Source organism: Sinocyclocheilus grahami, unplaced genomic scaffold (assembly GCF_001515645.1).
Source record: "Sinocyclocheilus grahami isolate Dianchi unplaced genomic scaffold, SAMN03320097.WGS_v1.1 scaffold846.1, whole genome shotgun sequence".
In the NCBI taxonomy this organism is placed as follows: Eukaryota; Metazoa; Chordata; class Actinopteri; order Cypriniformes; family Cyprinidae; genus Sinocyclocheilus; species Sinocyclocheilus grahami.
In genome coordinates this window covers 91100-103633 of record NW_015506025.1, presented here as the reverse complement: position 1 = coordinate 103633, position 12534 = coordinate 91100, and the positions used below count along the sequence as shown (strand labels likewise).

Sequence of the window (12534 nt, the reverse complement as noted above, 5' to 3'; positions counted from 1 at the left end):
AACACGTGCTGAAATGAGTGCCCTGCCTGCGATGAGGTGACTGAATAAAAAAAAAAAAGGAATATTAGTCAAATCTTATGAAGTATTCTAATTTGTTGAGATAGTGAATTGATGGGTTTTTGTTAAATGTGAGCCAAAATCATCACAATTAAAAGAACCAAAGACTTAAACTACTTCAGTCTGTGTGCATTGAATTTATTTAATACACGAGTTTCACAATTTGAGTTGAATTACTGAAATGAACTTTTCCATGACATTCTAATTTATTGAGATGCACCTGTGTGTATGTATATATGTATGTATGTATGTATATATATATATATATATATATATATATAAGGGGATTACTCATGACCAGTGAAGGAATGCTTAATTTTACCAGTGATTATAATATATATTTATTAGATAAAATTGATTAAATAGAAGAACTATGCACAAAACTTTAAATCCTGAAAGCTATATTTTTATTTTAAGTCTGTCATTTAATAATCGTTCTTTTTGTAGTCAAACTATTGTAATTTTTTTTAATGGACTATCTCATTTCATTGATTTTTGGCAAGCCAGAAATTCTTTAAGCAAAGGCAAATTTAAAATTGATATATTTGTTTTTGTCTGTTATACACTACTTAAACAAATTACGATTAATTCAGTATTTATCATTATTGTGAATAGATTAATAGGTAACACAAACATTAAAAAAATATCACTTTTAAATAGTTTTGTATGAATTGGCAAGAATATTAAGTGATTTTCTCATTGAAAATGAGTAAATCATTACTCACCTGCACTGAACATTTAGTTTGCTAACATCTGCGTTGTTGCCCAACCCTGTTTTTTTTGTGTTGATACGTAGCCCATTTTCACCATTATTAAAATTTTTCTTCTCTGCAGATATTGTTGTTGACCATTTTAACTTGTGTTTTGTTTAACAGCACCGCTGTGTGGCTATCTTTAAGGACAAGCAGAGTAAACCTACTGGTTTTGCACTGGGCAGTATCGAGGGACGAGTTGCCATTCATTACATAAACCCACCTAACCCGTGAGTCTGTATCTGATCTCCTTTTCAATTCACAAATAGTTTCTGGCTGGTTTAGAAATTTAACCGCTAACACAGTACACTAAAAAAAGTTTAATTAACTTAAATTAAGGAAAACTTTTCCACGATAATTAGTTTAGGTCTGTACAGCTATGGTTGTTAGCATGTTAAACACATTCAGTAAAGAGAGTCAACATTTCAACATTTACTCTCCTGTAAAGTATAATGGGAACTACAGATCTACTACCCAGTTATTTCAACAAAAATTATTAATGTAGTCTAGGGTTGTGACAGTGAGGAAATATAATACCGGTATCTCTGGGGGTGGGGTTCATTGGGGTTTTCCTCCTCTCCCTCGCTGTGCGCATTTTACTTTCACTTTCAAATTACTGACAATTCGGCATCAATTACTTGAATGGACTACAGATATGTATAGGTAGATTCCACATTTGACCACTCCAGACACGTCGACATGCTGTGTTTTTGTTTTTTGTGATGGTTGTTCATACGCTCACTGATACTTCAGAAGGAAACACAATGCATTAAGAGTCAGGGGGTGAACACTTTTTGAATTTGAAGATCAGTTTAAATGTAGCTTATTTTGTTTTCTGGGAAACCTCTTCATTCTGTTCAAAAGTTTACACCTCTGGCTCTTAATGCGTTGTTTTTCCTTCTGGAGCATCAGTGAGCGTTTGAACCTTCTGTAATAGTTGCATATGAGTCCCTCAGTTGTCCTCAGTGTAAAAAGATGGATCTCAAAATCATTCAGTCATTGTTGGAAAGGGTTCAAATAGTGCAGTTTAACTGTTCAGGACAAACAAGGAACTCATGAACAACCATCACAAAAAAAAAACACAGCTGTGGATCATCCAGGTAACAACACAGTATTAAGAGTCAAGCGTATGTAAACTTTTGAACGGGGTCAATTATTTTGTCTTGTGGACTGTATGTAAACGTCTTTTATGTGAAATATCTTATTCAGGTCAGTACTAAATAAAAAATAAAATGTGTTTTGTATGATCCCTCATATTTTGATGAAATTAATATTTTTCAGATTACATATTTTGCTTAGTTACAGCGGCCCATAGAAACAGCTGCTAATAGGGCTTCTAACTATACATATCTATGGAATGGACAACAACAAAACAGTTCAATGACAAACTCACTTATATTAAACATAGAACTTATTAACAAACTGAATAAAAATACACCATGCTATAGGCCTAATAGGGGTGGGCGATATGACCAAAATCTTATATCACAATAGTAATTTTATATCACAATAACGATATAGACCACGATAGTTATTTTTTTTCTTTTAAAAAGGTTTTTATTATATTAAAATCTTTGATACCATAGAATTTTCATAATCCTTGTTACCAATGTCAATATAAAATTAATTCAAGCCTAAAAAGAGACAAAAAATAAAAACCTCAAGCTCACTGAAGATAAATAAACCGTCAGTGATGAAATAAGGATAAGAAACTAATTGCAAGCAATAGGACAAAAAAACTACAATAAATAAGAAACGCTACATACATTGTGTAAATTAATTAGTATTCATGTGTTAATTATATTTATCTATCTAGATAGATTTAATTAACACATGTATTATGTATAGATTCTATTAGGCCTGGGCGATAAAATGGTATAGATATTTATCGACGGTACACCTTCTTCGATAACGATAGAAAAGATGTTTGATTATGGCGCACGATATAGGCACGTGCTATGAGTGACGCAGACAGCACACACAAACACGAACACATGCTGAAATGAGTGCTGTGCCTGCCTGTGATGAGCAGACTGAATAAAGAATGAATATTAGTCGAATTTAAAATAAACAATTGCATTTGAATGTTAGGAGTGCGTCAGGGAGCGTCATCAGTGGCGCACGAGATGCGGTGATGATGTAAGTGACGTTGTTGCATTTTAATGTTTTGTTAGTCTTGCCCACGAGATGCGCCGCTGCTGTGTTATTCATTCAAAATATTAGAGAAATATAGAAGCTCAATGCGGAGAAGATCTTGATTAAGTTAAAACCGAAACCAAGCCATTCACACAGAACGCATATTCACGAATTTGTGGAGGTTTATTCCTTTTCACTGCGTCTCGTATGTTTTTAAATTCAATCTGTGTGAATGGCGCTTCGGCTCTTTGGATTAAGCAATGCATAAATACATGATGCTGTTTTGTTCATAATTGTTTATGCAATTTACGAAATTATATTTGATTTAATTTAGATGTAATGCACGTGTTTTTATAGACGTTATTTCCTTGCGTTGACAATTTAAATGCGCTTTTATTTTGCTCACTGCGCCCTCCTGTGGCCTCGGGACACAAAAGTTTCCTTAAGACCGATTTAATCTGCATTTAAGAAATTAGATATTTGTTTAATTTTTATTTTGTGTTAGATTGTTAAAACAAAAAATATTTGTTGTCAATAAATTGGGTTAATTAAAAAATACAGTGGTTAAATTTAAAGGGGTCATATGATGCTGCTAAAAAGAACAGTATTTGGTGTAATTACATGTTTATGCGGTTTAAGGTAAAAAAAAAACATTATTTTCCACATACTGTACATTATTGTTTCTCCTCTATGCCCCGCCTTTCTGAAACGCGTTGATTTTTACAAAGCTCATCGGTCTGAAAAAGTGAGATTGGCTAGCTATCCAGTGCGTTGTGATTGGCCGAATACCTCAAGCGTGAGACGGAAATGTTACGCCCCTTGCCATATTGTGATGATGCCCTGTCAGGCCGGAGCGATGATTCAAAAACTTCGGCTCTTTGGATTAAGCAATGCATAAATACATGATGCTGTTTTGTTCATAATTGTTTATGCAATTTACGAAATTATATTTGATTTAATTTAGATGTAATGCACGTGTTTTTATAGACGTTATTTCCTTGCGTTGACAATTTAAATGCGCTTTTATTTTGCTCACTGCGCCCTCCTGTGGCCTCGGGACACAAAAGTTTCCTTAAGACCGATTTAATCTGCATTTAAGAAATTAGATATTTGTTTAATTTTTATTTTGTGTTAGATTGTTAAAACAAAAAATATTTGTTGTCAATAAATTGGGTTAATTAAAAAATACAGTGGTTAAATTTAAAGGGGTCATATGATGCTGCTAAAAAGAACAGTATTTGGTGTAATTACATGTTTATGCGGTTTAAGGTAAAAAAAAAACATTATTTTCCACATACTGTACATTATTGTTTCTCCTCTATGCCCCGCCTTTCTGAAACGCGTTGATTTTTACAAAGCTCATCGGTCTGAAAAAGTGAGATTGGCTAGCTATCCAGTGCGTTGTGATTGGCCGAATACCTCAAGCGTGAGACGGAAATGTTACGCCCCTTGCCATATTGTGATGATGCCCTGTCAGGCCGGAGCGATGATTCAAAAACATTAAAACCCATTATAAACGAGGCATTCGTTGCATCCAGTGAGGACATAATTATGGATTATAATCACTTGTACTGTCTTTTTACGCGTTGCGTTGCATCGCGCCATGTAAACATAAAACTATATCTGCATTTGTGATCGGAGAAATGACAAACAACAAGCACTACTCTACACTGCCCAAAAAACTTGCTTTAAATATAAAAAATATAAAAACTCTTTAAATATAAAAGACGTACTTACTGTCTTTGAGTCAGAACAGCCTGCATTGTAGTCTACTCTTGCAGGATCAGGAAACAGTCCTCCATAAAATGTGCTGCACACATCCGAATATTTGGGTTGAAGTGTTCTGGAACAGTGTTGTAAATGCAACTTAACCACTGATTTCTAGTCGTGTCCATTTTTGGAAGGCCAAACAAAGTAGTTTCGCTTTCACAACGAAACGGCGTCACACACCACGGCCTACAGCAGAGGCCGGGGGCTAGCGTGAGGAACGGCCGGAGGGTTAGAGTGAGCAGAGGCGGCGGGCTTGAGAACTGCGCAGCTGGTGATTTCGACGGAGCGTCTGGAAGGACATGTGACAACTGAACTCCGCTTCCCGTCCACGGTTAAAGCCGATCCGGCGATCGACAGCGCAAAGTTGTAGTATTTCCTCAGCAACCAGCACGGATCAGATCCAGGCATGACGAAGCAGATATCGTCCTCTTTTGGAAGACCAAACAAAGTAGTTTCACTTTTACAACAAAGCACACAGCGTCTTTATGACATGGAAACAACAAAACTACAGCGAGAATAAAAGTTACGCCTTCTTTCTTTGCGTGAACATTTGGGCGGTGTTATGCAAATCTTCCCACATATTGACATACATATGTGGGGGCGTGCTAGAACAAGCCGTTTTAGGTAGGTGTGGCTGACTCTTAACTTTTATAAAGAATATCTCTTTGGATTTGAGGCTTTAGTCTTTGCAACTTTACAGATCTTCTTTATGCACCAAGAGCTTGTAACACTCCAAAGAGAAAGGGAAAATTGAAATCGCATCATATGACCCCTTTAAACATTTTTTTTCTATTGCTCTTTGTTTTAAAAAAGGTTATAAAAAATGTCAATAATTATCGATACCGAACGATATGAAACATTATATCGTTGATACATTTTTTTTTTTAGCTATATCGCCCAGCCCTAGATTTTATATATAGGGGCGTTTCCTCCGAGGATGCAAGGGAGGCAGTGTCTCCTCAAAAAATTGGAGGAGTAAATAATCTATATTACAAACATAAATCGCAAATATTACTAAATGTGGCATAAAAAGCATAAAAGTCACTCGTTTTTATAAAGTAACACTGTCAAACAGCAACACCCGCAGGAATGTTACAGCGGAGGCTTGCCTCCCTTCGGCCCATAGACTTACAACAGAGACCCCTTAGCGTGCCGTGGGTTTAGTGGGGGGTAATAGAGAATGAATGGGGGAAAGTCACGTGAGAGGAGGCAATGCCTCCATCACGCTATAATTGGATATGATCGGTTATTATTGAATGTGATTGGTTCATTTGATAAATCCCGCCTCTTGTTTTTGTGCGAGCTCTTGGCCTGAATGAAGAAAATGATGGCGTTATTGACTAATTATAAAGTAAATGACTCTCCCGCTTAGATACCACTACTTTGTGTCACGTCAAAATAAAACTTAAAATGGTCTAAAAACGTGATGACTGCATCAGTTTTTAGTTAGCATTCAGCATGATTAAATGAAAGATATATCTTCGTGTCTGTGGCAGTGTTTAAATGGCTTTTATCATGATGACCCGAAAATAAGTTGACTATTAAAAAGAACAGCTGAACATCAGTTCACAAATAAAAAATATTGCTAACATTTTACAATAAGGTGTCATTTAATGAGTTAACTAACATGAACATTTATTACAGTATTTATTAATCTTTGTTTACATTAGTTAATACAAATACAGTTGTTGATTGTTAGTTCACAGTGCAGAAACTAATGTTAACAAACACAACTTTTGATTTTAATAATGCATTAGTAAATGTTGAAATTAATATTAACTAAGATTAATAAATGCTGTAGAAGTAGGTTATTATTTATTCTTGGTTACTGTTACCTAAAGTAGTTAACTAATGTTAACTAATGAAATTGTTTCCAAAATATTGTTCAAATTGTTACTGCCTTTAGTTATTATTTTGGTTATTATTTATCATTTTTTAAATTTCTTATTAAAGTTACAAAAGTGATTTAGTCAAGAGCAGTGAGAGATTTTCTAGCAATGTGCTATGATTAATATGAATGGCAGACAGGATGAATATTGGACAGCTTCCACTTTAAGACCGAAGTCCGGATTCAATATACTGTTACGTATTTTCTTTTTCATCTGTTTACTTTCTCTTAAGACCTAAATTACTGTGTTTATGACTTGGGATACTTGCAAAGACGGGGATTATGACGCATATAAGTGTGTTTATGTAATCGTTCAAAGTCAATAAAGTGGCAAAAAATGCGTGCTCCTCTCACACAAAAACAGAGATGGCGCACGCATATAGCTCTGTTGTTTGTGTTTCAACGGCTTAAAATCGGTTGTTTTAAACTGCAGTGCTTAAAAACGCATGTCCATGGTACAGATGTAGTCCCTCGTTTAGGAACGAGCTCCTCGTTTTGTCCTGGATTGTCGTTCTCCACCTGGCTGGTTCTGTCTCCGCTTCACGCCCCGTTGTGGTGTGTAAGATTGCAGTCATCCAAATTATATATATATATATATATATATAAAATCAGCAAACACTGTGGAACCAATAAGAAACTTCGATTGTTTGTTAGCGAAACGAATAAGAAAGTTTGGAGGCACGGCATACACCTTGATGTAAAATAAATAAATTACACAAAGTTTAAATAAAGTAAAAATCAGCAAACGCTGTGGAATCAAATAAATAAGAAACAAATGTTAAAAAAGAAGAAAAAAAGTACAAAATCACTATAGATACACAGCAAAAGTCAACAGGCTTTTCAAAATCCAAAATATTTCCAAACAGGTGCTTTTGCATTTCGTTTCGAAACTAAATCTTCTGCCATCGTCTTGTCTTTGTCACCTCACTCTTCTTGTCAGTCAGCTCGACTCACTCTCCTCATTTGATAATTGAAATCTGATTCCTGCTGCTGATCTGTGATGCGACTGTCGTTCGGCACGCTGCATTGAGCAAAATGTAAAAATTGTTCAGTTTATAATTGTAGTGTGTGTTCTCTAACTGAACTAAATGATTTTTACTACTATAAAAAAATCAAAAAGGCGGTGGCGCGGTGGGCAAGTGATGTAACCAGTGTTGCGGCTTAACATCGGTAACACCGATTATCACAGCAAGCCTAATGTAGTCCCAACAAAAAATTGTTAACTTAAATGTTACAAATCTAAGTCCATTATGAAATGAAGTTGTGACAGAAATGTTCAAAAATTACTTCAACCCACTTTAACAATTAACTTGAACAAGCTGCTTTTTTTTTGTGTGTGATATTGAATATGTATGCTATCTTTCCGTCTTGCTAATATTCATCTTTTAACCCAGAGCCAAGGACAATTTCACCTTTAAGTGCCACAGGTCCAATGGAACCAATACTGCCACACCCCAAGATATTTATGCTGTGAGTGTTCTAGGTTTTGTGTATTTTTGAAATGCAGTGGATTGCTTGGGCATTTAGTCTAGTCCGAGGTTATGAAAGACAATATTCAGTAAATAGTACTTGTATAATAAACAGAAACTGTAGACTTGCTGTGTGTTTCTCTGTTGTAGGTGAATGCCATCTCCTTTCACCCTGTCCATGGCACTCTGGCGACAGTAGGATCTGATGGGCGCTTCAGTTTCTGGGATAAAGATGCCCGCACTAAGCTGAAGACCTCTGAACAATTAGATCAACCAATAACGGCTTGTTGCTTCAATAACAATGGGAACATATTTGCCTATGCTTCCAGCTATGACTGGTCTAAGGTACAATCTAAAACAGAGCAGTCCATGGGTTGCCTGATTGACTAGTCAACTAATTATGACAGAAGCCCTGTTTATTATACTGGATTTAGCTCCAGCTGACGCCAATCAGACGCTTTCAGAGGGAGAGCTTACATGAGATGCATTCTTGTGTTCAAAAATAGCCAGACAGTGCAGCAAAATGAAACCAAATCCAGGGGTCTTGAACCATGTTGGTTCAAGTTGAACTTAGCACACTGTTATTTGCCAATGTTTTTATCGTTCAGCTGGGGGGAAAAAAGTTCTGAAAGTGATTCAATGATATTGTTGCTGTCATTTAAAATTGGGGTGTTTTGCCTTTATGATTTGGTATAATGCTGGTTACTTAGAACTGACTGAAGTTCTTATGTTTTCATCCTTTTTTAATTTTTATAAAGTGGTCATCGGATGCCCATTTGATATAAGTTGATATGATTCTTTATGGTCTTAATGAAAAGTCTATAACATCCTTGGTTAAAATTTTTCCTTTTTTCCCCTGTCAAAATGAGCTCTGTTTTTAGCAAGCTATTCTAGTCCATGTTGCTTTAAATGCTAATGAGCTTTGCTCACACCGCCCCTCTCTTCTGTGGGTGAAGAGCAGTACTGTTTACTTTAGCCGCCAAACTTGCTAACTAGCACATATTAGGAAAGGCTATTTGCAAAGATTCATAAAAAACCTTATACTCACTTCTTGTGTAGATGAAGCTCAATCACGAATGATTCGCGTGAACATAGACGCATTTAGGCAGATCAGGGATCAGCGCATTCCCTTCAAAACGAAAGTAACGTTAATCCTCTCAGCGGCTCAGATGTCGGGAGTAAATGACGACTGCTATGTTCATTATTACATCCAACAACAAAACACCTCAATTGCTTAATCGGAAGATGTTATTGTCTTCCCCTGCACTGGTGTCGACACAATGGCGGGCCTAAGGTAAGACACCAGTCCAGTCTGTGCTGAAGAGCTACTGTCAATCAACTATCATGGGAGGGGCCTATGGAGAACTACGTCATTCTGACAGGAACCTCAGAACAGCCTGATTTGAGAAGGGGGATTTTAAAATAGGGATTTTAAAAAAGGCACTGGGTAGATTTTTATCATTATAGGATGGATTTTTACACATTTATGTTCAAATAACAACAAAAGTGAATTTGGCATCCGATGACCCATTTAATGAACTGACAATCAGTGTGATCTCTGCTCACTTTTATTTCTTCTGCTTTGTGTCACAGGGACATGAATATTACAATCCCCAGAAAAAGAATTACATCTTCTTGAGGAATGCGGCTGAGGAACTGAAGCCTCGGAACAAGAAATGGTGAGAGCAGGATATCCATTACCATGGAGAAGGTGTCTTTCACCGGGCAGGGCAGGTGTGCTGCCTGACTTGCACTGGCTTTCCTTTCTGTGCAGTTGTGATGCTTTCTGAGTCCTCCTTTGGTATCTCATGATGCATTAATATGTTGCTCTTAGCTCACAGGGATGAATTCTGAAGAAACAGCATCTTTTCTAAAATGGTATATAGAAATGAGGTTCTACTTCAGTTTGATTTTTAAATGTTCAGGATTGGAGAGGATTGACCATTGATTGACTATAATGGTGAACTTTTTTTTTTGTATTACTGGAAAGCAGTTATATAAATCAAAGCCATATGAAAAGTCAGCCTTCAAAAAGTAACTACGCGCAAGGAATTAATATTTAGTTTTGCAGTGCTTTAGTAATATACAGTTCAATTCTTGAATGTTCTGAGGCCTGATGTATAATCATTGTGTGTGCACAAAATAGGATTTGAAAACTACATACAGCATTTCCCATACAAATATCGGGTTTAAAAAGAACTTGCACACTGACCGCGCACACTCTGAACTGTGTGCATTGACTCTCTAACTGGTATGTAAGCTAATAGGTGACTCCATTAGTCAAGTAATGAACTGAAGAGAATGATTCAGTTCTCCACTTTTAATTTAATGCTCGACATTTTGCAAAGAGTCTCAAATCTGATTTAATCTAGGATTGAACATTTTAATTTTATGTAAATAATTGAAAAGATATTACAAAAGCTACAAAATGGAAAGATTTCTAAAGGATAAATTACTTTTCTACTGGTGTTCTACAGGGAAGCATGCTTTTAATGATTTTGGTTGTCTTGGATGAAAATTCTGCTTAAATTGATCTAAATGACAAAGAAAAGATTTTAGCTTGATTAACGTTAGATAGCTTGGTAAGACAGAGTAAAGTGATAGACACTTCTTTACATATTTGGGAGTCAGACCATTGGTCTTTAGAAACATCTGCTGTTGGCTGTCTGGATTGATCTGATGACACTACAGCCACACAGATGTGCCGTTTTGCATTAGCATATGCAGCTCTGTGCAACACTGTGCAGTGCAGTTATACAGAATATAAGCTTAAATACTGCTGAATTTTCAATATTTTAAGTCGGGTGCAAAGGAAGCAGTATTAGTTTTAGAATATAGTACTTTGGCCGGTTTTTTTTTTAATTTTATTTATTTTTTTAAATCAACTGTTTTGTTTCCAGCAAAGATATTGAACTATTTTTACTAATACAAGACAAAAGGGCTGATTTAAGAAAATGACACAGCCTGCATTTCTTTTCTTGTACTGATAAATTGATTAGTATCAGGTGTTTAATGACTGTGTGCATGGATATTATATGCTGACTGATCTATTTTTTTTAGATAAATCTCTTAATACAAGAGAATGACCTGTAAAACTTGAAACCATTGGAATTGGCCTGTCAGAGAATAAACGTGTAACAAATGTTAAGAATTATGCTTCTCTTGACCATGTGTGCACTTTCGTTCATGGGGAAAACAAAAACAAATCTGAGTTGAAAAACAGAAGGCTGTATTGACTGACGCCTGCCTTCCTTGTCTTTAGATTCGTCAAGCTTCACATCACATCTCGGAAGACCTGCGTTTGTGTGTAAATATGGGAGAGAGACCTCAGTTTGGCTAACGCCTAGACCAATGGCATGGCAATGCATAATTTTATGGACAAATCAGAAGGTGGCCAACTGCTCATAAGCATTAATGTGAGCAGTGGCTTTTGATATGAGTAAGGAAGCCATGGTTCAGTATTTCTGGTGTAACTGATGTAAAAAAAAAAAAAAATCTTTCTTCTTGAAGTTCGTTACTTGCAGCTCTTTTATTTCTTGATACTGCCTTACAAAGGAAATGCATTTTCACCTTTACATTTCTTTCTGCTTGGTGTATAATCAAATTGTGTAACCAATAATAAATGTCTCAAGCCTTCTCTGCATTTTGACATTGCAGCTTGTCTTATTGTGTGTATATGTGTAGGTGTGTATATAATATATATGCACATTGCTCTTAGAAACTACTATCATCGATGAAGCTTTGAATAAAGTGAAAAAGTGAAACCTTGAATAGTTTTGCATATTTTGTGTCGAAGCAGTTAACTTTTGTCAGTCACGTCAAGTAGTGCAACAAATGTGCGAAAAACATGCAGAGACAGAAAAAGATCTATAAGTCTCCTAAAATAGATAATTTAACCTTATGACATGGCAACGTTCAGGTTGTAAAATGTATCAAAAACAACTAGTTTAGGTGTAAGGAAAATGTTTTTGCGTGAATGTTATACCACATACAGTGGGGGAAAAAAGTATTTAGTCAGCCACCAATTGTGCAAGTTCTCCCACTTAAAAAGATGAGAGAGGCCTGTAATTTTCATCATAGGTATACCTCAACTATGAGAGACAAAATGAGAAAAAAAATCCAGAAAATCACATTGTAAGATTTTTAAAGAATTTATTTGCAAATTATGGTGGAAAATAAGTATTTGGTCAATAACAAAATTTCATCTCAATACTTTGTTATATACCCTTTGTTGGCAATGACAGAGGTCAAACGTTTTCTGTAAGTCTTCACAAGGTTTTCACACACTGTTGCTGGTATTTTGGTCCATTCCTCCATGCAGATCTCCTCTAGAGCAGTAATGTTTTGGGGCTGTCGCTGGGCAACACGGATTTTCAACTCCCTCCAAAGATGTTCTATGGGGTTGAGATCTGGAGACGGGCTAGGCCACGCCAGGACCTTGAAATGCTTCTTACGAAGCCAC

The 12534-nt window shown here is 36.0% G+C and overlaps 1 protein-coding gene across 4 annotated transcripts in view; it reads left to right on the top strand.

Moving 5' to 3' along the window:
* rae1 (ribonucleic acid export 1) overlaps nucleotides 1-11800 on the top strand; it is a 47741-nt gene extending 35941 nt beyond the window's left edge. For 3 of the 4 annotated variants that reach the window (XM_016247634.1, XM_016247636.1, XM_016247635.1), the window contains exons 9-12: nucleotides 933-1039; nucleotides 7998-8073; nucleotides 8223-8417; nucleotides 9666-9755. In XM_016247634.1, coding sequence (XP_016103120.1) covers nucleotides 933-1039; nucleotides 7998-8073; nucleotides 8223-8417; nucleotides 9666-9755 — 468 coding nt within the window. Of the gene's footprint in view, nucleotides 1-932; nucleotides 1040-7997; nucleotides 8074-8222; nucleotides 8418-9665; nucleotides 9756-11334 lie in introns of those variants that run through there. The other variant, XM_016247637.1, reaches the window with a different exon arrangement.
* Nucleotides 11801-12534: the final 734 nt, after the last annotated feature.